The sequence below is a fragment of the Mustela putorius genome, unplaced genomic scaffold (genome assembly GCF_011764305.1).
Source record: "Mustela putorius furo isolate JIRA1106 unplaced genomic scaffold, ASM1176430v1.1 tig00004033_pilon_pilon_pilon, whole genome shotgun sequence".
Taxonomy (NCBI): Eukaryota; Metazoa; Chordata; class Mammalia; order Carnivora; family Mustelidae; genus Mustela; species Mustela putorius.
Window position 1 is genome coordinate 8,555,008 of NW_025422169.1, and position 25,537 is coordinate 8,580,544.

Sequence of the window (25,537 nt, forward strand, 5' to 3'; positions counted from 1 at the left end):
TGGTAAGGCCACCATTGAATTGTGGGGAACTTCAGGTGACTTAATGTACAGGTGCTTGTCGTCCCCAGAACAGAGGAAGAGGGATGGAGGTCCGGAACATACACATGAAGAACTAGTTTAAACTTGGTGACGGTCTGAACCCGCAGATCTCACAGCTCAGCTACCTCCAACATAACATAAGGGGAACTGCTTAAGTTGCTCAAAGCCAGTGATACAGGGAATATCGTCAGAGCAGCCAGATGAAAAAGAAGTCAGGTTACATACGGAGGAACAAAGATAGGGATCGTTCCGTGCTCCCATCAGAAGTGACGTGAGAGGAGACAGTGGAAGACGTCTCCACGTGCCGGGAGAGAAGAGTCGTCGACCTAGAATGTGACCCTCAGCCGAAATGTCTTTCAAGATCACAGGCTGTATAGACACTCTTTCAGCCATAAGAACAACAACAACGAAATGCTGAGAATTTACTGCCCGCACACCCACACAGGAAGAAATATTAGTGGAAATCCTTTGGGCAGAAGAGAAATGATACCAGATTCTGTCTGGATCCACACGACGAATGAGTAGAACTGGAAATGGCAGCTGCAGAGACACGGAAGATCTTTTGCACTTTTTAAATCTCTTTACAAGGTTACTGACAGCTCGGACAAAGGTGGTGTTAGCTTGTGGGGTGTATAATGTCTGACAGCTGCCCAGCGGTCAGCAGGGGAGGAGATGGAAACAGACCGTCACAAGGTGCGTCTGCCGTTCAGGGCGGTGCAGTGCCCCGGCCGGTGGGCCGTGAGCAGGCCGTGAGCTGTGAGTGACCACAGACCGGTTTTCCTCCAGCAGCCGGTAGCCTACCGGCCCACAGGGGGATGGAGGGACCTGTGAGCGGGGCGGTGCAGGGGACCGACTGAATACTGAGCAGAGGGTCCGACATCCTGCAAAGGATCTAAACACCCGAAGGAAGATGCGGAGATTGTGAGACTGGATTTTTAAAAAGCAAAATCCTGACTATATGGACCCTAAGACAAACTCTTCTTAAACATGAAGACAAAAAGATTGAGCACAAGGACAGGAAAGTTGTTCCGCACTGACCTTCCCGGAGAGCTGAAGCGGCTACGTGCATATCAAACCTTATTATTTCACAAAGAATACTTCCAGGGGTGAAGAATGTCATTTCAGAAGAAGGCAATTTCATATATGTGAAGGAAATTGAATCCGTGATCTAAACCCTTTACAGGAGAGAAAAAGAAAACCTCTCGGCCTAGATGGGGTCACTGGGAAAAGACCAGTGATTCCAAACAAAAACTCGTTCGGAAGATAGAGGAGAAGGGAATGTGACCTAACACGTGTTACGAAGTGAGCATAACCTAGACACCAGTATCTGACAAAAATCCCCAGAAACTAAAAACCCAGGCCAATAGCTCATGTGGAAAGAATTCGGAACAAAATAGTAGCGTACTGGATGTAGCGACGTGTAGAGACATGGAGAGCGTCATCTCCAAGCACATCTTCGCTCCGGGACGCAAGGTTGCTGCCCCATAAAGACTGTCGAATTCACCGTACTGTAATGGAGTGAAGGAGAAAGCATGACCGTCTGATGCAGGAAACCCTCGTTCATGGGAGAACTAGGGAGACCAGGGAGCTGCTTCCGTCTGAAGACAAAAGTGTACGAAAAGCTAGACCCTCATTCTCAGCCGTCCACTTTGAGAGCTTTTTCCCTAAAATCGGGAGCATCAGCATTGTATGGAAGTCCTAGCCAAAGTGATGGGACACAAAAATAGAAAGTACGAATACTAGAGATGGAGACGTAAACTTGGGATTTGCAGACTGCCCAATAGTGCACATGAAAACTCCTGTAGAACGAAAACCACAACTGCTGATGTGTAAAGTTAGGAATAGCACAGGGGCACCCCGGTGGCTCAGTCCGATAAGCATCCGCCTGTGCTCAGGTTATAATCCCAGAGTCCTGGGATCGAGCCCCCGTGGGGAGTCTGCTTCTCCCTCTGCCTCTGTATTCTGTGTCTGTCTTTCTCAAATGAATAAATAAAATCTTTTTTAAAAGCTTCTACATAAAAAATGGTATTCCTAGGCACCCCTGTATTTACGGCAGCTCTATTTACCGTAGCCAGAATATGGGAACAGCCCATGTGTGCAACGACAGATGAGTGAAGAAGATGCAGTGCGCGGACGTTCGCACACACACACACACACACACACACGATGCAGTATTGCTCCGTAAAACAACGTGAAACCGTGCCATTTGCGACAGTGCGGATGGAGTGAGTGTGCTGTGCCGAGTGAGTGAGTCAGAGGAAGACCAGCACCATGTGAGCTCACTGATGTGTGGAATTTAAGAAAAAAAAAAAAAGAGAGAGACAAACCAAAGCAGAGACTCTAGATGCAGAGAACAGACGTGGCTACCAGCGGGGAGGTGGGGCGTGCGGGGGGAGCACGGGGCCGAGCGCAGCCCTCTCGGTGCGGACTGAGGAATGCTCGGAACTCGGTGCCCTGGAACTCACGCGAGACTGGGTGTTAACCACACTGGGTTTAAAACAAAAGTAAAGCATCGTCCTCTGGAGTAGTCTTGAGCAACCAGGAGACGGAATTGTGTAAATGCCATTTACGGTAATACCCAAACCTTTAAGTACTTGAGAATGAAAGGTGCGGTTAAAGGTGTCCACCAGAACCCCAAAGCAGTGCTGAAAGAGAGGAAATCCTAATAAGTGAATGGGTGTGTCAGAGTCGTGGAGTGGGTGGGTCAGCACTTTCTCAACGATTTGTTTATTTATTGGCGAGAACATGAGCGGGGGAGGGGCAGAGGGAGAGGAAACGCTGACGCCCCAGTGAGCAGCGACCCTGCGCGGGGCTCCGTCCCAGGACCCTGAGATCATGACCTGATCCGAAGGCAGACAGACGCCCAGCCGGTGGGTTGGTATTTCTAAGGTCACTCCCCCCCCCCACACTGATCCGTCCCAACCACAGTCTAAGAAGGCTTGTCCCGAGGAAACCGACAAAATGCTTCCCGGGTTGCCGTCAGCCGCACACCACTGAGAAGAGTCACCAGTCGTGAGAAAGGACCGTGCGGCGGGACCTGCTGCTGGCTTTGAAGCTCCCGTAAGGCCGGGGTAGTCAGGACAACGTGGCCCTGGCACCTGGAGAGACCAACAGAGAAGAGCAGAACAACAAAAACAAAGCAAACCTGGAAAAAAGAGAACAAATCCAGAAGTAGAGCCGCGCCACTAGGTCCACTGTAGGGAAAGAAGAGGGTTTTTGGCGAATGTTTTGGACTGACTGAAGGTTTAGATGGTGTCATCTCCTCGGAGAACACACGAAAATCCATTCTGGGTGGATCACGGACCCGGATGTCAGTGGCGGCAGGTCTAGAATACGGCTTCTGGGAAGCCGAAAGCCGGTCTTCCTGACTTGGGATGTGCAAAGATTTCTTAGGGCACAGACAAGCACTTAAGCAAAAAAGGAGAACAAGAAAAAGTGGACTTTACCAAGATTAAAACTAATCTTAATATGTTTAAGAAAATTAATAGAAAAAATAGGGACTGGGAAAATGTATTTGTGAGAGCACGTGTGACAAATCCGCCAAAGCCCTGAGTATATGCTCGGCAGAAGGAGACCCACAGAGGGCGGAGAGGTGCAGAGAATGCGCTCCGCGTCTTCCGGATGCGTCACTGCAGGAGAGCGCGGACGGACAGCTCGCGCGGGCAGCTTGGAGCCCGCAGGACAGCGAGGACAGGGACGTGCAGGACGGCGCAGGACAGGGACGTGCGGCTCCTGCGGGTGCGTCTGCCGTTTGCTCATGAGCTCCCAAAAGATGATGGAAGGTATAACATGTGCTCCATTGAAATCCTGCTTTTCATTTTGAAAAAATCAGCGATTCCCCATGTCCGCCCAGAACGTTTCGATCAGCAAGGCTGACGGTACTAGAGGAGATGGTGTGCAGCAGCCGGAACCCCTAATCATTGCTGCTTCGGGGACACACTAATCAGCTTCTCCCGCAGCTCCGTGCGCGTCAACCCGGGGAGCCGACGTGTCGGGACGCGCACCCAGAACACAACCCACCCACAAACGCTACTGCCCAGGCGCGGTTGTGATCGCCCCAGACCGGAAAGGACCCAAATGCCCCCCAGCAGCAGGACGGGCAGGTCCAGATGAACGTTCCCACAGCAGCACGCGTCCCAGAGTGTGGAGGGGAAGCTGCTCCACAGGCTCCGTCGCGGGCCCCAGAGCCGCCGTGCGCAGCGACGGCCGACCCAAGGGACACACGCTGTGTTACTTTATGCCGATCTGATAACAGAGTAATGTGTGGTGTGAGAAATCACACCGCGGGAGCCTTTTGGGGTCAGAGGTGCTCTCGGGGGCAGGGGGTGTTACGTGGGCGTACGTGACTGTCCAGACTCCTGTAGTCAAACGTGGAAATCCTGCACATTCAGTTGTCTGTAAGCTACGCCTCCATTAAAATGGTGAGACGGTCACCGCTGCCGCACAGGTCGGCTGGGAGCGCCAGGGGAGCTGGCTGCCGGAGGGAGCCTGTAGGAGGGACCCCTGCTCCGAGGCCGTCCGCGATGAGCCCGTGCTGTGCGCGGGGTCTGCTTCGTGCTCCCCATAACCTGCCCTGGGGGACACCGCCTCCCCGGCCCCCGTTTATGCTAACTGCCTCGGCTCCTCCAACACCCAGCGCAGTGGATCCGTCCAGCGCGGGGCATGGGCTGATACCAGGTCACGCCGCCCCCGTGGCGGGGTGAGGTGTTGGGCGCTCTGTGCTGGGGTAGGATGACGTCTGCGTCTCTTCAGCCGAGACTGAAGTATAACCGCTGTGTTCCAAGAACCGCTCGGGGCCTAACTGACATCGTACTTTTGTACCAGAGAAAAAATGATTCTTATAAATACTGATTTTTTTTAAAGATTTTATTTATTTATTTGACAGAGAGAAATCACAAGTAGATGGAGAGGCAGGCAGAGAGAGAGAGAGAGAAGCAGGCTCCCCGCCGAGCAGAGAGCCCGATGTGGGGCTTGATCCCAGGACCCTGAGATCATGACCTGAGCCAAAGGCAGCAGCTTAACCCACTGAGCCACCCAGGCGCCCCGAAAAAATGATTCTTAACATGAATGTGTCCGTCTGCGACGTAGTTGTACGGCCGACCTATACAGTGTAGACCTTTTCCATTATTGTGACCTGAAATTTCAAACATGCTTGTCTTCCTTCCTGAGCAAGTTCCACTTGGAATGAGTGAATTTTCTTTCCTGCTGGTCCTTTTTTGCAAATATTTGATGACTTTAGATACCGGGAGCACTTTCACGCATGAGAGCTCTCCTAATTTAAAGAAACACCAGCTTACGTTTTTGGCAGAGTTAATTCTGTGCAAGTGAGGAAATTTTGTTAAATACATACTCCCTCATATGTATCCTGAAATCTCCATTTTTCGTACCTTAGGATTTCTGAAGCCTGGAAACACCTATAAACTAACCCTCCGCCCCTTCTCCGTGTATCCCTTATCGATGCGACACGGGATTTTGCCGCAGATGCTGAGCTGTCCCTCCGTGTGCCAACAAGCTGGGAAATTTATTCTTAGTCATACATATTTTTCTCTGAGAAAACTGACCCTTGAGCCATCACAACAAAAATCTGTGAATTAAATTAATTTAGAGAAAAGATGGGCTCATTTCATTCCAGTTAATATTTGGAGTATTTGGGATTCGCGGAATCGTGAAGGGGATTATTGCAAACCTGGCACTGGGCTTGGGTAGGTCGGGTGAACGTCGCGGGCGCCTCCGGGTGCGGACCAAGTTCCCCGGCCGCTCCTTCTTGGTGTCGGGCCACGGCTCCCGGCCCAGAAAGCCACTGCCTTGGTCGCCGCGGAGCCCGCAGTGAAGGCAGGGACGGAGCGTCGAGGCATCGTCTGGATCTGCAGGCGGTGCTGTTCTCAACGGCCCCGGGTGGCAGCAGCGTCTCCCTGCGGCGGGGAGGGTCACGGCCGAGCCCAGGAGACCCGCGGACCACATGATAGTGCGGCTGCCCTCCTGGGACTGGCTGCGCCTGGGCCCTGCGGGGTCGGGTCAGAGATGATGCCAGCGACCGTCCCACATCCAGGGCCCCGATGGCGCTGCTGGGAGGGTTGGCATCTGCACGCGCTCCCTGGGGAAACCCACACGCTGCACGACCCTGCATGGGTCCTGCAAGGTTTCGGCCGCGGCCATGTCAGTGATGTTAAGTGGGGTCGAGGGGCCCCAAAACCACGGAACAGAAGAATAAACCAGGAGGAAGCGTCATGGCGGGGCCGACTCTGGCACGTGCTCAGGAGGGGGAGCTCCCGGCTGTGACAGCGGGCCTGGCCCGTGTGCGAGCCTGGGACGCAGTTCCTTCGTGCCTCCGTCCGACCTGGGCATCTCTTATCGGTTCTCTCGTGCCAGGGCGAGGCCGGCATCCCGACTCAGCCGGGAGCACATCCGGCTGCCCGTCATGATGGTCCTCGGAGCCCTGGAGCCGCAGCAGACCAGGACCATGCGGGGCTTCGGGCGCCAACCCCACACGGTGGAAAATCCACACAGAAAGAATTTCTGATGCCCCGGAAACCCTACCAAGAGCCCACTGTTGACCAGACGCCCTGTGGTGACGGGAACAACTGACTCACACCTATTTTGGGTCTCCTGTGTCAATTCTGCATTCTCACGGTGACGTGAGCGAGACAAACGCGGATGTTACAGGAACATCGGAGGGAAGAGAAAACCTGTGTCCGTTCCTGCCCTGGCTTCTCGGGACCAGTCCGCATGTCGGCGGCACCCCTCGTTGAAACGCGTGCGCGCCAGAGGAGTTGATTGCAGAGAGGGACCGTCACCAGTCTGCCCGTCAGATCCACGCCCCTCCTCCCTTCCAGAAGGAAAAGGACCCGCGCGCCTCCCGCAATCCAAATACCGGGTGCTACCAGCGACCCTGCGGGGTGAACGGTGACTCGGGTCAGTTGGCCTGAGACCATCTTCTGGCGCTCCCCTCTATTGCTCTGTGGGTTTGTTGACGTCTAAGTTTTGTGATTTTTTAGCCGTTAATGGTACCGTGATTGATTTTAACGATTTCCATGCTTGACGTTGGCTTTGGTCTTCTTTTCACTTTGTTCCTGCTTTTTGCATCCCCCCCCCCCGGCCCCTCCGCCTCTTCCTCCTCCCATTGTAACTGTTGGGTTGTTTCGTTTGCGTGTCTGTGATTCCGCTGGTCCAGTGGTCTCTCCTTTCTTCTCGTCCTGCCCCTGCCGCTGTAGCCCACAGGCGGTGGAAGCGGGCCGAGCAGCTAGGGGACCCTCCTCTTCATCCACACCAGTGCCCCTACCCAGCACCGTCTCGTCAGCCTCCAGCACTGGGACACACTAGAAGTCGAGTGCGGAGCCTGGCTCGGGGCGCGGGCCGCGGGCCGCGGACGGACGGACGCTCTCGGACCTCCTCGAACGTCGCAGGCTCACGACACACGCTCCTGTTGCTGGTCTCTGCCTGTCTGGGGTCCTGTCCGTTTGACTTCATGTCCCACGTTTGGTGACCTGTTTTCCAATTTGTTTACTTCTTAACTGGCCGCCTGTGGTTACGTGCTTTCTGTTACTCAGAACCTTGGACCAGTGCTGCCCTCGGCGCTGGTCGGTCACACGGCTCTGTGAGTAGCCGTCGCTGGGAGAGAACGTTCTCGGCGTAACACGGGGCGTGACCTTGCACGCGGAGGCTGACGGCGCTCTGTACTCGCGGCTGGAGACCGGCAGCCGGGATGCTGAGCACGCGGCCGGCCCGGGGAAGCCGTGTTTAGCTTAGTCTCTCATGACACAAGATTAAGATCCTTTCCTGAATAATCCCGAGAAACGGCTCCACTTGTCGGTTCTAATGTAGCTGCAGTCGCAGTGCACGGGGGTGGCGGGAAGTCACTGGTCAGAAGTCAACCCAGCAGGTTTTGAAGGGATTTGTGCTGCCAAGACCAGACCTCTGCCCCCCGTGTTCGGTAGCTTGGTCACGGAGCTCTCCCGGGGACTGCACTGTTGATCCGTGCGCCACCTCCCCGACCCGTGTCCCGGACGAAAATAACCTCCCTCGGCTGGAGGAATGCCAAGGCAGAGGCAGAGCTAAACAGAACAAGATAACTATCTCTTACCTCTTCCTTCTCGAGCTGTCAGTCCGGGTCCCATGCTCTGCTTCAGTATCTTGACCTCTAGAAACACACCTTTTGGGATGCGTGTAGTAGGAGCTTCTCAGGAGCGGAGCCCCCTGTCCTCGACAGCCTGCTAGCCGGACGTCTCGGCAGCTTCAGCCTTTTTCTATTTGGCAACACGCAGAGCCTCTTTTCCTTCTGATGTTCGTAGCTAGGTGGAGAGTCCAGCCCTGTGGAAATCCAGCACAGTCCCACTAAGCCCCTCCTTTCAGAGCAGAGGTTACCAAACTAGAAACGAACGGGTATCTTGGAGAGGTGTGGGTCTAGTGCTTTTTAGTTTTTGCTTGGTTTGCGATTTTACCTAAGAAATTCTCGCTAACTACTAGGAAGCACAGACCCAGAGGGCTCCCCACAAACGTGAGTTAACCGCGCTGTGTCCTTGCTTGCAGGGGACCTCGGGACCTGACCCAACCACCGTCTATGTTGATATGCGAGCTCTGAGACACGACAGGTACGGTGCACTTGGGGGTTTCTTTCTTGGCTGCCGGCGTGCGGGGGCCGTCGAGCGAGGGAAGGAGCGCAGCGTCTCTCTGCGGTGCGCACGTTGCCGGTGGATCAAGCAGGAGAGCCGCGCCACTCGGCTTGAACCGTGCCCGCTCCACCTCCGTGTGGTTCCCGCTGGGGCAGTCCACTGTGCGCTAAGACCGCCGCAGACCGGGCAGGGTGACCGCAGTTGCCTCTCTGACGGTCTGTCCAGAAGCCTGAGCACCATGTGGCACCTTTTAAAGCTGCCAGCACTCTGCCTACATTTCTTTTCTTTTCTTTTCTTTTTAATATTTTATTTATTCATTTGACAGACACCTAGAGAGGGAACTCGAGCAGGGGCCGTGGGAGAGGGAGCGAGGGAGCCCAACGCGGTCTGCCCACATTTCTTTACGGGAATTGAAATTTTGTGTGAAGGTGTTTCCATCAAAAATTAAAACACGGGTGAAGTCCCCTTCTGTGCAGCTCCCCAAGCCGCCTTGAGCAAAAACGAAAGGTGAGCCTATGAGCGCTTGTCCGTTTCCTCCAGCGGGGGAAGGAGGCGGAGGAACAAGCAAGATGACACCCTTGCCAGGAACTTCCGCCCCCGCCAGGAGGACGTCGCTGGATGCCCGCGGCCCCCCACTGAGTGACTGCGGCGATGCCGGCTCGTGGTTGTTCCTGGGCTGGGACCCAGCAGCATGGATCTGCATATTGGGGTCTCCTAGAAAGGACTCGCAGGCGCCTGGTGAAGGCACTGTGACGGCCAGACACCGCATGCCTCATCCTCCGCTCGGCCGCCGACACCCGTGGGTCGTCACGCTGCTGAGCGAGGGGACGAGGGAGTTAGCGATCACCGTTAGTGGACGGGGAGCCTTGCCCAACGGAGCGAGTGGCCCGGCATTCCCCCGATGACCCGCGTCCGTGTGTGGGGGAGCGGGGTTGTGGAGGCTGAGGAGCGGTCCAGGCAGCCGTGCACACACCCTCCAGGCCGGGAGTACCCCCCCCCAGTCACAGTGGGCATCCCCAGCAGGGCTCTCGGGCCCGTGGACGTCAGGCTGTGTCTGTTGAGCACAGTCTGCGGGGTGGTATGCTGGCGTCCCAGAGACAGACACCGGAGGTGCCCCGAAGCTGTGCTGTGGGAAGGGCGTCAGCCGCACACGGATGGTCCAAATGCTGAGACGAGAGGGCCACCTGCCTTCCCCTAACGTGTCCCGCATGAGGCCTGCCTGGTCCCTGTGGGCCTCGTTTTAGATGCTGCTGTGCAAGAGGAGTCAGGGTTCGAGCCCCGAGCTAGACGCCCGTCCGAGAGGCCCAGGGCAGACACGGGCAGCACCGTGCCCCAGGTCCACTCCCGGCCGCACCCTCCCTCGGATACTCTTCCGTGGCAACATTTGGCTTCGAAGAGTTCAAGTAACTTGTTGCAGGGTCATCGGCATTTCCAGGTGGGACTTCTAGGCTTTACCCCTGCAGAAGGTACTTGGAAACGGTACAATATTAGACCTTTATGATTCCGAAGCTGAGCAGTCACCCCCAATCCCTGCTGGGGTAGCATTTGTGCGGTCGTTTGCGGTCCAGCCCCACACACGGGACACGCAGGCTCTGTGAGGGCACGCGGAAGAACACAGGCCCTGTGACTCAGGAGGAGCCGTGGACGCCCGTCCGAGCCCCGTGTGTCACGTGCGTCCTGGAGCGTTGGGGATGGTCAGACGGTGGGGACGGAGGGCTCGAACGGAAAGCGGAGGCAGCACGGTCTCTGGTCTCTGGGACTAACCCTGCGGACGTCCCGGGGGGCAGTTCTTCCCGCCAAGAGGGTGCGGCGGGGCACAGGGCGGCGTGGCAGAGCGTCCACGCTGGCGGGACCCAGGGCCTGAGATGCGGTGCACGCTCACGGCGACCTCCCGCGTCTCCCGTCATCGAGGTCCGCAAGCCTCCGAAGTGACACCCTCGTCCTGAGGTGTGTGCTCCCTGACGAGGTCACGGGGCAGAAGTAGAAGCGCCGGGAGCTCGGAGTTGCTGTCAGTCCTGCATCATCGGCGACTGCTGGGTGTCACGGTCACTGGCCATGTGGACGAGTGATGAGGGCCCTGTGGGTGGGCAGGGCAGGGAGACGGCCGCGTCCGCCCTGGCCGGGCCTCCCCCAAGAAAGCGTCCTGCACGGGCCTGCACGGCCGATCCGCGCTCCGGCGCAGCTGATTTCCATTCTCGCCTCCTGCAGGCGGGGGACGGGGGAGGCCGAGAGCTGAGGGAGGTTCCTCTGCTCCTCCTCTAGTGTGGTCTGTCCCCAGAGCGTCAGTGGCCAGGAGCCCGAGCTCTCGTGTCCTGTGTCGTCCACTGCCGTCCCCCGCTGTGATGGCCCTTCCCGGCTAGGTCAGGCCAGCACGCTGGCCGACACGCCGCTCACGAAAACCTCCCCGGCTCTTCCCCTCACCCGTGAGGCCCCTGCCCCTGGAGGCCGGAGCTCCCCCCTCCCCGAGCTGGGAGTAGCACCCCAGGGTCCTCTCCACTGTCTGCAGCACCCCGAGTCTGTGGAGTCCTCCTGCTTTCAAGCCTAGTTCCGTCGAGTTCCATTCCACGATCTGCCCTGTGCACTTCCCAGAGAGAAGACCACTGACTTCAGCACTGACCTTCGTCAGCATGGAACCCAGAAGTGTCTTAGCAACAGCTACTGGGACGGAGAGGCTGTGGGTCCAGCCGATCAGAGTTCAGATCTGGGCAGGCTCTGTGACCTCAGTCTCCCTGTGCCCAGAGCAGGCACGATACAGCCGCCCTCCAGGGCCCTGGAGATGTTGTGAGGGCAGTGGGGTTGTGAGGGGTTGTGAGGGAGCGGGGTTGAAGCTTTCCCTCCCACGGCACCAGCGTGACCCGGGGCAGGAGGGAGCTCGCTGGGCTCCAGGTTCCTGTGGGGGTGCAGATGAAACAGGGGACTTTTGCAAACATTGACTTTCTATCTTGTCACTGTTTGTGGGGAAAAAATGAAGCTGTTGTGCTGAGGTCAGACACACTGAGATTCAGCGATGGGATGGTCACTGTTCCCGCTGCTTTGGTACAGTCACAGGACACCAGGGCACCTGCTTAATTATGAGCTAATCACCTGGAGAGGGCTACCTTGTCCGTGTGTACGTCCAGCTTCCCTAAAGAGATGGTGCGTGCTCACGTGCACACATGGGACGGAGGAGAGCCTCGTTGTGGAAGCCTGTGACCAAATAGTTCCCCAAATTGACTTGGTTTCTACGTGACTTTCTGCCTCTTGTCTCCTGTGACCCAGTGTTGGGATTTGGTCCTCTGTTTACGGCAGGTCACTGTGGAGAACGTGTCGGCCTCACAGAGCAAGGGACTGACTGTCCTGCTGCCGGAGTGGACGTAGCCTCACTGTGCATGAGGGCGAGAGGGTGAAATGGTTTGGGGGTGCTTGAAAGTGACCGTGACTTTTTAAAGATACTCTCTAATACATTCCTTTAAGATGAATTCATGGTCTCCCCGTCTCTTCCAGTTCGATCTTTCCTTGAGCACTTGGAGTTTGCAGATTTGACATGGGAAAGAAAAAAATGTCCAGCGTTCAAGGAAATAGTTTTAGGAGTTAAATCTTGTGGACACAATGTTAGTGTAAAGCTTTCTCCAGCTTCCTCACTCCTCCTAACCTGAGGTGCTGCTTCTCCGAAAAGCAGGGACAGTCCATTAAGTCCCGGTCAGCGGTTAACCGAGACGGAGACCCCGAGGGAAGTGAGTGTCCAAGTGCGTTGTGAGACTCACGATTTTGTGCAAGGCAGGAGGGGGCCCAGGTGAACACAGAACCGCAGAAGAGGACCCGCTCTCGGCCGGCTTTCGGTGTGTGCGTGACCAGCACGAGGGTCTTAGCAGAAGCGGATGGGAGGGTGGGGAGCCGCACTGATTACCGGATCGATCGCTGGTTTCCGGTCACACGCTCCTCGACAGCCACCGGGAGGCATGCGGCGGGGGGACGGTCGCCTCCGTTGCCCAGGACCCGTGTGGACGGAGCTGACCCCAGGAGTTCTGGCTGCCGTGAGCATCGTCGTCTCCCTGGCGTTTGATGAGACACCGGCTGCGCACTCCTGGGTTCTGCTCCACTGAGCCCGAGCACCCCCTGTCTGACCGGAGAGACAGGAGGACCTACTCCTGGAAGCATGGTGATGATTCAGTCGTGTAACACGTCTGAACGATGTATCGCTTCTGTAGATGCGTCCCTGGTGCATGTACTTACAGACCTGCTTCCTGGTGCACAGACTTACAGACCTGCTTTTCCTTCCCCTGGCCTGGCGGTTCGGCGCTTGGCCAGCTGAATGGCGACGGCCTCATCACAGAGGACTAGATCCGGGCTGGAGCGCTGTGGGGTTTTTATTTTTTTAAAGATTTTATTTATTTATTTGACGGAGATCACAAGTAGGCAGAGAGGCAGGCAGAGAGAGAGGGGGAGGCAGGCTCCCCGCTGAGCAGAGAGCCCGATGCGGGGCTCGGTCCCAGGACCCTGAGATCATGACCTGAGCCGAAGGCAGAGGCTTAACCCACTGAGCCACCCAGGCGCCCCGAGCACTGTGGGTTTTATGCATTCCTTAAATAGTTCTTCAGGAGTGTCCTCGAAAATCAGATGACATTATCGATGGAGAAAATGGAATAAAAAGGGAGAGTTCATATTTTGCGACGTGTTAATTTGGGGCTGAATTTCCAGCCCCTTCTTCCCTGTAAGACTCTTCCCCGGGTTGGTAGCTTCACATACAGACAGGAGTCCCCTTTCTGTGTTTCTCCCCCTTAGAATGTAGCCCAGCGTAGCCAGCCTATCAGAGGTTCCGCGCTGGCTGTGCAGGTGGGGAGCCCTGGAGCCGTGTCTGCGAGGTCCCGGCCGGGTGCGGGAGGCAGGTTCAGGCTCCCAGCCCCACACTGAGGACGAGCTCTTCCCCTCGGTGCTTTCTGGACTCCCCCCATCCAGCACAGCATCCCTTAGAGACCACACACCTTTTAAACCATCACTCGTTTCTGATCTTTGCACCTCATTCTGACACCTGCTGTCCCACCAGAGGAGGGAGAGCACCAGGGGGCTGGTCCAGGCACGGGTCACAGCTCGCCACCAGCTGGCCGTGGGACCTCAAGCCACGTCTCTGAACCCACCGGCCTGGCCCCCGTCCCCTGCACGAGGGTGTCCAGAGCAGACTGCCAGGTCCCGCCCCTCGTTCCGGCCGACAGGCTTCCCCACCGGGTTCTGAATGCTCGGGTGCGGTTTGTGAGTTCTTTCCACACTTCAGACATCTGCGGGCTTTTGATTAAGGGTTCCTTCCCTAGAATGTTTTCGCTTCTTCTGAGAAGTTGTTCTGCAATCTTTTTCAGCAAAGATCAAATTTAAATAAAAAATAATGTATTGACGGGATAGGTTTTGCCCCACTGGTTTATTCATTAACTCTTACCCCGAAGGCCTCTACGGGGTCCTCTGACTTGGAGCGACAGATGAACGACGGGACGGCCGGCTCACTCTGAGTTTCAGACACAAGCGGCATCACTCCTCTAGCACAAATCTGTCCAGAAACGCTGGGTGAACGTGTGCTTTGAAAAGTGTCCCCGTTGATCTGAAATTCACATTTAACCGAGCGCCCTGTACTTCTGTTTGCTCGTCCGGCCGCTGCCCCGAGATCAGCCGTCCGCCGCGTTCTCGCAGCCACCGTGTCACAAGTGCCGTGTCTCCTCTGACAGAGAGATCTCGTTCATGCCCTGCAGGTTCCCGGGAGGGGGTCCCCACTGCAGATTGCCGCCCTGTGCACTGATCTTTCCAGAGGAAGGTGGACACGGTCCCTGATTTCTCGTTATGAGACGTGCACACGTGGCCAGAGCGATGAGAGCCCTTCCTGGGCACACTGTGCGTCAAGTGCGATCCTGCCGCCTTTGCGGGGTTCCGCGGTGCAGGGTAAGGCCTTGAGGAGCCCTCTTGTGTGGGGCGGCGCGCAGGCCTGGAGGAGAGGACAGCAGACGCCCTGCCTTGGGCTGGGGCGTCGGCCTGGCGGAGCAGAGCCCCTCGGACCAGCCGAGCCACTGGAAAGGCCCCCGTTCTTGTTGTCTCCCTCCTCATCTGCTGTCGCGCACACGCACCTCGTGGTTTGTGAGTGAATGGCCCGGAGTGCGTTCGGGTGGACACAGGGAGAAGGTGATGGAAGATACAAGTCTGGGAAAACCCGCTTTCTTCCTGTCGGTGTGCTCAGCTCCTCTGTCTGTGTCCTGGTGAGTTTCTCTGCTCCCGCTGTTAACACACTCCGTACCACCATAACACCCTGGGAAGCCCGTGGGATTGTAGGACCTGAGCGAAGCCAAAGGCCGGCAGCTGATCCTGGCCCGTGTGGCTGTCCCGTGGAGGCCCATCCCGCATTGGAAAGGGAGAGTGATTTTAGAAGAAAGGAATCCTAGAGACTTTTCCCCTGAAGGGAAGCATCTCTTTGCTTAAATAAACTTATTTCGGGGGGAGTCTGTTTGTGGAGGAAGAGAGGCCGCGTGCTCAGACGTGGGCCTGACCACAGCCTGGGGCGGGCACAGGGGACCCCGGGCTCGGAGCGTGGCAGGCACCACAGAAGGACGGCATGGCTTCTGCGTCACGGGATTTACTCACGGTCTGCGTGTTGAAGCGACGTGTGACCTCCTCCTGCACCACCTGTCCCTGACCGTGTAAGCGGCTGCTGTGAACAGGCCGGTACGGGGCTGCGCCGGAGGGCAGCTCCATGTTCAACTTCTTGAGGACCCTCCAGGCCGTTCTCCGGAGCGGCTGCCCCGGCTCGCGTCCCGTTTCTCTGCATCCTCGCCCGGACCCGGGGTTTCTCGTGCGGCTGATTTCAGCCGCTCTGACGGCTGTGAGGGCATCCGTGGGACTTGATGGTGGTTTTGACGTGAACTCCCGGTGGTCAGTGCTGCTGGGCGTCCTCTGGGCTTGCTGGCCGTGCACAGAACTCTCTCGAAGAAGGAAGTGTTGGTTCAAGTCCTTTGCCCGTTTCTCATCAGATTGTTGTATTTTTGAGTGGTGGGAGTCCTTCTGTGTGCTGGGTCGCAGTCCCTTCTTGGGTCTCGCCAAGGAAACTTGCCGTGTTCTCCCCTCCCACGGATGCCCTTTCGCTCTGTTGAGGTCGCCGAGGGCACGGGTCTTTGTTGCGGTGGGATCCCGTGTTTGCCCCTTTTGCTGCCTGTGCGTTGCTGTCCTAGTGCAGGGTTTGGGGATTTTTTTTGTGGTTTTTTTGGTTGTTGTTTTGTTGTTGTTGTTGTTTTTGCCAAATCTGACGTTAAGCTTCTGCCCTGTTTTCTCAGAATGTTCTTATACTTCTAACTTTTGTGTTCAGTCTTGACCCAATTTTGAGTTAAATGATTACCAATGATATTTTTATTTTTACTTTTCATTGATTTCTTTACGTAGACTCCAGCTGGGCATGGAACCCGGTGTGGGGCTTGAACTCACAGCCTGAGATCAAGACCCAGACTGAGGTCAAGAACTGGGCGCTTACCTGACTGGGCTGCCCAGGGGCCCCTGAGGGATATTTTTAAAAGGCAAGTGCATTTTTTGTTTAAACGCCGATTTCATAAAGACAGAAAAGCTCTGGGAATGTTCCCCAGTAATGGAAGCTAAAGACACGGGACAGCCAGCCGCAAGCCCTGGTGCTCGGCGGGTCCTCGGCGTGGGGAGATGCCGCGCGGCCGGCGCTGGGCTGATGGACGGGGCTGCGGTCAGGGCTCAGATCGGTGCTCTTGTTGCGGACGGTCGTGCTGTGACTGTGGGTGAGAGTCGCCCCCCTCGGAGGACGTGATGGACAACTGAGCAGCAGAGGGTCCATTGGAAGCGGCGTCCCCCCCTCGCCTTCAGAAAGACACACACACCTCGTGTGTGTGTGTGTGTGTGTGTGTGTGTGTGTGTGTGTGTGTGTGTTGGGGAGCAGCGCAGAGAGCAAACGTGATTCAGCGAACGGGATAAAATGGCAGCAACAGGTGATCCTGACGAAGGGACCATAGAAGGTTCTTCGCATTCCTTTCATTTTTGCAAGTTTTCTATGATTTTGAAATTACTTTCAGAGACATTTCCAGGAAATGACGCTCATAACGTATCAAGTCCAGACACTGTTCTGCAGGCCTTTCTGTTCTCAGGAAGGGAAGGGAGGTGTGCCCTAGTGGGACCGTCTGCTGGGAGGTAGCAGACCCAACGCCCGCTGTCTGGGGCAGATGCGGGCCCACGTAGAAGGGAACAGGGTTGGTAGAAGCAAACACCAGAACAGCCTGCGGGGCACTCCACACCGCCCTGTGCGCCCAGCACGGGCTCCGCTGGACGTCTCCGTAGAGGGACCGGCTCTTCGACGTCCTCAGAGGACGCCGCCAGCCCCAGCCGGGGTGTGGACAGGGGCAGGGGTCACACTAAGGGAGACACCTGATGGACATTCTTTTGGGAGGGAGGTCGGGCCAGCACAGAGGGGTACGTTGTGTTGAGTACGTGCCCTCGGCCGGACGTGGTAAGAAGGGCTTCACCTCCGTGGTCTTCCTCGCCAAACGCACAACCTCCGTCCCCCCGGGAGAGACACCAGATGGTCCCACAGACCGGCCCGCCTGGCTCCGCACGGCTATTACAGGCATTAAAATGGAAGTTGTGAGTGGCTGCACCGGCCCGGGCGGGCTACAGAGACGTGGGAGCTGGATACCCCGTGGGGTGCAGGAGAAGGTCATTGGCAAATACGATGACTCATGCACTCGAGGTGACAGAAAAGTGTCGATGTGGCTGGTTCCTTAGTGGGAGCGGACGTCCATTCCCTGCCGCGCGCACCTCTGTGTCCAGGACCGCGGTTATCACTGGGAGCCTGGCGGGGCCACCCTGGGCATTCGGGTTTTTTGTGAATCTGAGACTGGCCTGGGGCACCTGGGGGCTCCGTCGGTGAAGCCTCTGCCTTCGGCTCAGGTCATGATCCCGGGGTTGTGGGATCGAGACCCCTTTTGGGCTCCCTGCTCGGCGGGGAGCCTGCCTCTCTCTCTGCCTCTGCCCCTCCCCACTACTCACGTGCACGTCTCTCGTTCATGGTCTCAAATAAACAAAATCTTAAAAAATAAAATAAAACTATCCCAAAAATAAATGCTACTAGTTAAAAGGAAAAGCCTAGATGTCTGAAAAACAGACATTTTCCCTAAATTTAATTTGAATGAGTTTGCATCAAAACCTTAGGAGTGGACACGGGGCCGGACCCACGCCCCGTCGAGGGTGCACAGACAGACACCAGCAGGGAGAAGGGGCCGCAGGGCTCCTTCAGCCTGAGGGGAGACGAGCACAATCCGGACGTCAGGAGGGCTGCCGGGGCAGGAGCACGTCAGGCTCGTGATTTTGCGGGAGGAGAGGCCGCGGTCACACGTAGGTACTTGGACGGTGGCTCTAGGCTGTAAGCGTGCTCCTCTGTTCTGCCCGCTGTCCCTCGTTTTGGGGTGACTTCTGCCGGGTTGGGGCTTCCGGGACCCCCAGGCTGCGGGGGGGCTGGAACCCTTTGCTGTCATCAGGGGCTGACCCGGGGGCTGAGCTTCCCTTAGAGCACCACGGCCTTTGGTGTGTGCCGCGGCGTCGCCCCTGCCGCGGGTATGACCGCGGCATCCCCGTCCTCGGATGCACTTCACCAGCCGCACAGGCTGCCGCAGGCTATTAACCAGCCAAACCCGCACAGTAAAACGGGTCTCCTGTTCCTCCCTCCGCCTCGGCCTCCGGGAGGCTGAGAACCAGACTCGGCCACGGCCCCAGCAGCGGGGCCCCACGTCCCGGAGCACCCGCCCCCCATCGTTAGGGACCCCTCCCACCCGCCGTCTTCTGGAACTTTAAAAATCTTCTCGTGCCGAGGGTGTCATGTTCCATTCAGTCTCGTAGCTGCTTCAGACGCTGGAAGGATGTTCTGTGAAAGCCCTGGGGTTTCTGGTAGCACGTCCACGGCACAGGGGGCAGGCACAGAGCCACTCGTCTTCCCCGGCGACGACATTGGGTCCTGTCCCTCCTCTGCGTCGGCCGTAGCCGAACAGGTTGTGGCGATTGAAGGTGCAGACGGTGCTCACTTTCCAGGTCACGGCGGCCACCAGGCAACCCGAGCTGGGCAGCAGCGTGACGGGCAGGAACGGGGACCCTGTCCGGACGCTCCTGGCAGCCCCGGGGCAGGTGGTGTGATGTTGCGCTTGGTCCGCAGGTGGCCAGCTGCGTGGGGCAGCGTTGGTGGGCCTGGCCCGGGGCAGGAGTCGTGGTCCACAGATCCATGGCAGATGAGGAAGGGGCGAGTGTGGGGGAACTCGTGAGGCTGTGGCTGCACCCCCCGAGGCCGGAGGAGGTCCTGAGGAGGACCCATTGCAAGCGACGTCTTGCTGCAGCGACCCTGTGTCACGCGGACAGCTGCAGCCTGGCAGGGCAGAGCTCAGGTCAGGGCCAAAACGGTCCAAGTTCAGAGCACAAGGTGGGGTTTCATCGGGATCATAAGTCGGCCCCACGTCCACCGTCTTCCTTATAATCTCTTCTGGTGGAAGCCTGAGCGTTGCATCGTTAAGAAAGACTAGACAGGAAACCGTGTTTTGGGGAGCCCCGGCTTTGTTCTTGAGCTTGGGAAGGTCAGCAAAGAGCAGGGCTCCTCCCCTCCCGCGGCCCGGCCAGGTTAGAGGGGACGTGAGCAACCAGCGCCCCGAGTGAGCTCGTGAGCTGCTGAGAACCCGCGTTGGTTGGGAAAGGGGTTCGCGCCCCTCGGGAGCCGGCTCGGTGCACCGGGACGGCCGTGAGGGCAGCAAGAGCGCCGGCAGGACATCCGCGTCCCGGGCGGCGGGTCGGTCGGTGGCTGCGTCGCGCCCGGAGATTCTGCCGCGTCCGTCAGAGTCCCCCCGAGAGGGTCTCCACTGTGGGCTCGGTCTGGGCTCTCTCGGGAGACACCCGCCTGCGTCGCTGTGGAGGGAGCCAGGCCACGTGCTGGTAGACAGCCTGTCCACACAGCCCCTCGCGTGTCTGCTGTGCGGCTGTCACCTTCCAGACCCCTGGGAGAGGCAGTGCCCACGGCGGCCCCACAGCCACGGGCAGCAGGCGGGGGCCCACAGGCACGCGGGGCTCCTCCAACTCGACGCCAGCCGGCCCCGTGAGCAGCGCCCTCCCGCGCCGAGGGGGCCGGAGACTGAGCCGGGCTGCACCCACACAGGCCGCCCTCCTAGCTCGCCGCGGGTCTGCCTTCATCTCTGCGTGCGCAGAAAACCATCCCTTCCCGCGCGTGTTGCACACGCAGGTCCCAGCATGTTCAGGAGGCGGCGCTGCCTGCTGGTCCCAGCGGGGCTGGGTTGGGTTTGGTCCCCCGTCGTCCAGTCTCTGGATGTCCCCCCTCCCATGTGGACGGAGGGCCGTCTTACGTGGCATTAATGGCTGGCTCGTGAGCGATGCCGGCACCCTGTCCCTGCTCCCACGGGGCCCGGACACAGAACACCGTTTCCATACTGGCCGGAGGAGAAACTTGCAAAAGAGCCTCTGACTCCACGTGTGGGACGAGGTCCCTCCTTTTGCATCAGACAGGGAAGGACGGGGCCAAGCAGTCCCTTCGAGCAGGACGAGGGCAGAGGAGGCTGACGTGTGTGTGCGGCCAGGAGCTCCGCTCGCGGGAGGAGAGCCTGCCCTGGTGCTGTCCCCTCCGACTGGCCAGGCCCAGGCCCGGGTAGAAGCCTGCAGGGACAGGGAGCAGGTCCTGAGCCCCCGAGGCCAGTCCGGGGACTTTGCCCTTCGTGTTCTAGTTCCACCCTTGACACCAGGATGTCCTCTCCCACGTCCTCACGGTCCTGATGCAGTGGGCAGAGCTGCTGCGGCCGTCCAATGTGCCCGGCAGGGCTTTCCGACGGCCTGAAGCAGCGACGGCTGTGCGTGCACAGGGGCAGAGCAGACGTGTGTCTGAGACGGCCCTCCTCTTTGGGTCAGAGCCGTGTTCCCCAGCCTGACTCCTGGCCTTGGGGGCACCTGCCCTGGGTATGGCCAGCTGTGGACCCTGGACAGCAGCCCTGCTCCCGCAGAGACTGGAGTGCGTCTGTTGGCCCCGTAGCTTTCTTTCTCCATGTGCAGCAAACTACCGCTGTTGGGCAGCGAGCTGCCGGACACAGGTGCGCCCACGTCACCTGGCGCTCGCTTGGCACCGAGGCCCGGACTCCCGACCCCATGAGAGCGGCGCGTCTGTCTGCTGTGCGCTGCAGCGAGGCCGGCCCCCGGGCCGTCAGTGCTGTTGCGAAGGCAGCCCTGAGTCCTGGCGCGGCCTACCTGGGCCGGAGGAGGGTCTGTGTCCCGCAGTTCTGGATGACGGCGCCGAGCGCTAGCTTTGGACGGTAATGTCACTGGGCCTGACGGCGTATTCCAGAACCGTGCCTGAGGTCCAAGCTGGTTTTCTCGGATGACTCCTCATCTCCCACTGTCAGCGTCAAGGTCTCCCCTAAGACGAACACCAGAGATCTGAGCAGTTCCCGTCAGATCCCAAATTGGAATACTGAGTTTTCCGCCTCGCTGGGTCACTGCCGGCACCGGTCTGGCCCTCACTTCCCCTCCCCGGGGCGGCCGAAGAGAAGGTGTCCACTCTCCTTCCTGCCCCAGCCCCACGACTCCGCCCCTCACCCCACGCCGGCTCCTTCCACCTGCGGCAGCAGAAGGCACCACACCCGGCCTGCCCACTGCCACCAGGTTTCCTCCTGCGGTGCCCCGGTGCCTCTCCCCCGCCCTCCTCTGTCTCTGGGGTACTTGCAAGTTAGGAGGAGGGTCTCCCTGATGGTGCGGGGGCAGGGGCAGGCGTGCCGAGCCCCCCTTCTCCGTGGCGTGGAGACACACGACATCCCCCCGCTCTGTGCCCCCAACTCCGCTCCGCAGTGTCTGGCCACGTTCTGCTGTGCCTCCCTCTCCTGCAAGAACAACTGCCCTTCAGATGAGTGAACCGCGTCGCAGCCCACCGGACAGGGCAGAGAGGGACCAGGCACTTAAGAAAACGGTGGGAAGGGTTTAGCCAGCTCGGGCTGGGGTCACACCAGCGTTGTCTGTGGTTCTTTGTTGTTGTTTTTAAGATTTTCTTACTTGTTAGAGAGAGAGCATGAGCAGGGGGAGCAGCAGGCAGAGAGAGAGGAGGAAGCAGGCTCCTCACCGAGCAGGAGCCCGATGCGGGGCTCGATCCCAGGACCTGAGATCATGACCTGAGCTGAAGGCAGAGGCTTAACCCACTAAGCCACCCAGGCGCCCCCGCCCACAGTTCTTTAGACTAAATCGCCATTAAGTATTGTTTTAATGGAAAAGAGTTTCTTTTCTGAAAGACGTCCTTGCTCTCTGAGTTGGCCGGTCCTGTTCCCCCTGGGGCCCAGATACTCTGGCGTCAGACTCCTGCAGTCACCGACTGGGGCCTCCTGTCGCCTCAGCCCTGGGCAGCGCGGTCCCCACAGCGGCCCTGGGTTCAGCGCTGCGGCGTGATGTTGCCCCGTCCTTTTCTGCAAGTGCTGCGCTCAGTCCCGCGTCCTCTGGGTGCAGAGTCATTTTCCCAGCTGTTGTGCAGACTTGGTGGCTGGGGCGCGGCCTCTCTGTGGCCTGTGCCGTGTCTCCGTCTCCCCACCAGAGCCCAGCAGCCGTCTGCTGCTGGACCACTTCTTCTTTGGTTTCTGAGCTGTCTTTGCATTGGACGGTGCTCGCCAGCCGACCAAACGTTCCCCCGCCCGGCCCCGAGCAGGTGCCGACTAGAGGACGGGCGTCGTCGGCTCCCGGCACGTACGTCATCACACCTTCTCTCTCTGTTTGCAGAGTCCGCTTGGTGGAAAGAGGCTCTCCTCACAGCCTGCCCCTCATGGAATCGGGAAAAGTAAGTGCTGACGGAAGAAAGATGTATTTCTGCAGAAGTCTCAGGCTCAGCATGTGTGGGCTTTGACATTTCAAGAAATCCATCTTATAGAATATTTTCTCCAAAAAGCTTTCTTAAATGTAATATTTCAGAACTGGGTTTGTCCATGAGTCCAGAAACTCCAACAACAGTGTTTTAAACAAGTTAGGTGATTTTTTTTTTTCTCTCACGTAAAAGAAATCATGAAAACTCCAGAGTCCCTGCCTCCTTCTGTCTTACTCGAGTTTGCACGGATTCCGTTCCCAAGGGTGCCTCAGGGTTGGAAGTGCCTGCTGCAGCTCCAGCCATCACTTGCACATTCCAGCAGCAGCAGAAGCAGCAGGAAAAGGAAACTGCAGGTCCAGAGCTCAGCAAGGCTCCTAAGCCGCCTCACACCCACTTTGGTACCCCTGGCCAGAATCGGGTCACACAGTCACACTGGCTGAAGGACAGTGGGAAACGCAGCATTAGTTCTGAATGTTCTGGGCCTGGGGGAAAAAAGCCAGGACCGATTGCCGTGGAAGTGAATGAAAAGGGGCGGTCAGGGGACAGTGTAGTTCCTGTCACAGTGGGTGTGTTTTTTATTTCGGTTAGAGGGCAAGACCTGTATTTATGGTAAGTGAAGACCTTTTCCTGGTTTTGGCCCCGGTGTCGGGACTGTCCTCCATCTGGCGTAATTCCAGGAGTGCCTTATGTTGCTTCTGGACCTTTTATAATCTTCGTCTACATGAGCTCCACTGAGAGTTCTCAGGACGAAGCTGGTTCCAAGGGGAGGATGCCGGGCTTACCCGCCCTAAGCCAGCTGTTAGCGGGACGAAGGGGCCAGAGCTGTCATGTCCCACGTCAGACTGAAGGGACAGGAACGGGACAGGACAGGACGCTCACCACCGACGTTTTGCCGGATCTCAGTGTCTCCCGTTAGCTGCACACGGGCAGTCTCTAAATTGGCAGAACCAGCTTGTGCTGCCGTATGCATGTGGTTTTAGTGAAATTTGAAATGTTTCCAAACTTCCGCTGAGAAGGAAATGCTTGACACGAACATTCGGACACAAGACCCTGAGTGCCGGAGGGTGTTGAAGCGTGACCGAGAGCGAGAGCAGGACGGGCCTTCAGGTCAGAACACGCGGGACGCGCCAGCTCTGCCACCGTCCCTCCATGGCGCTGCGCCGCACCCTCCTGCACTTTCAGGGCACATGGGTCTCTGAGAACCTGACCCGTGACGTGCTTGCCTCCGGGCCGGCCGCAGGCCTGCCTCCACGCCGGCGTCCCCTGACGTCACGCAGTGTTGAGTGTAAGTGGAGTCAACCGAGAGGCCTGCCGAGGTCCTGCGAGCTGAGTCACACCGTTTGTCCCGTTTTCATTCAGATGCTCGATTTTAAGGTCACATTAACACAGGCTCCGTCACTGTAGTCACAAATGCGGTAAGACGCAATGGCCGCGTGGTGATCGCGTCATGCTGCGGTACGGGATTTTGACTGAAAGCCATATACTTTCTGTCCCTGAAGGCAAGGTCAGGGTCAGCTGGCGCACAGCCCGTCCCTCTGTGTCCACTGACCAGAATGTCCTTTCCCACATAGATCCTTCCAGGGGTTCGGATCATAATTGCGAATCCAGAAACAAAAGGACCGTTGGGTGACTCCCACCTGGGTGAGGTGAGTTACGAGGTGCCCCCGGGAGAAGTGAGCCACGGGGTGTCCCCCGGGGAAGCAGGACATGGGCCCCCCGGTGAGGTGTGGGGTGTGCGGATGAGCGGATCTGCCCTCCTGCTCTCCGCTTTCCGCCCTGCCGACACCAGCAAACCCCTCCCACCGCTGAGCCACCGTGCGTGTGATCGGACTGGCCGGGAAGTGACGGGAAATGAGCTTTTACTGCTTGGAGGGGTTGTGCAAGTTGAGGTTCGAGAGTGGATCTTCTCTTGGAAGAGCTGGGGAGGAGAGACAGCGTGGGCTGAGGTTGCTCACGTCGAGGCTCGCGTTTCCCGTGGCCCAGCCGGTGCTGCCGAGAATTCGTTGGAGAGGATGGAGCAGTGCGCACGGAGCCCACGGCCACGGCCACGAGTCCTAGCGTTTCCGTGTCCATAGCAAGCGGGTTCGGAACGACGGGTGTTTTCCGTGGTCGGAAGCCCTTCCGCTCGCTCACGTTCACCACGAGACCTTTCCCCGCCGACCCGTCGCCCGCCCAGCGCCCGCCCAGCGTGGCCAGCCATGGAGGACGGAGGGGACGTCGCGGCCGGTGCAAACACACCTCCCGCTCTCTCCGAGGCCGAGCCCGCCGTGTGCCCCGGGCAGCCCCTCTCCCGGCTGCGGGGTCACCTGCCCCATAGGCGCTGACACCCCATGAGAAACCCCCGCGCTCAGCAGACAGGGAGCCAGCTGGCGGTTGGCACAGGGCAGGAGGTGCGCAGCGGGGAGGGGGGAGGGGAGGGAGAGGAACGCGTGCGGCTGTGAGGTGAGTGAGGACGGGGAATGGACAGTGCGGCTCGGGGAGTGCGGCGACGGGAGGCCATGATGTGCTGGGGGACTGGTCACTGCCCCGTCACGCAGACAAGGGTCCGGTCGCTCCACTGTGCACGGGACACTCCGGTGACCTCGTGGCTCGGGACCCTTCAGGGGACGCCTCTCCCGGAGGCCGGCGCCTGTGTATAAAGGGCGGTGTGAGTGTCGGGCGCTGCCCAGCTCCGTTTCTCTGAGGCTGGGCTTGGGCCCTCACTGCACATTCTCGGTCACAGGCGAGATCAGAGCGGAGGTGACGGAACTGCACAGGAGCCTCATTCGGGGACGCTTTCCCCGATGAGACAGGAGGACGGCGCGCTGCCCTGGGCGCCTGAGCGAGCCCTTCCTTGTTGCTTTCCGCCCGGGGCTGTGTCTTACTGAGAAGACTGTGCGCAGGACAGCCGGGCGGGGTTCGATCTGCCCGTGGGCCGTGTCGCTTCTGTCCCTGCTGATGCAGGCGCCCGGGTGGCAGCGGGGTCCCGGTGGCAGACACATTTGATGCGCTCACTTTAAAAACCCTCCAGGCGTTTTCACAGGCTCCTCACGAGGCGGACAGCGTCACTGTTTGATTA

The 25,537-nt window shown here is 58.3% G+C and overlaps 1 protein-coding gene across 3 annotated transcripts in view; it reads left to right on the forward strand.

The window, feature by feature from the left end:
* Window positions 1–25,537, forward strand: part of DIP2C (disco interacting protein 2 homolog C) — a 345,440-nt gene that overhangs the window by 312,039 nt on the left and 7,864 nt on the right. For all 3 annotated transcript variants that reach the window (XM_045072331.1, XM_045072332.1, XM_045072333.1), the window contains 3 exons: window positions 8,566–8,627; window positions 22,398–22,455; window positions 24,051–24,125. In XM_045072331.1, the coding sequence (XP_044928266.1) occupies window positions 8,566–8,627; window positions 22,398–22,455; window positions 24,051–24,125 (195 nt within the window). The remainder of the gene's footprint in view (window positions 1–8,565; window positions 8,628–22,397; window positions 22,456–24,050; window positions 24,126–25,537) is intronic.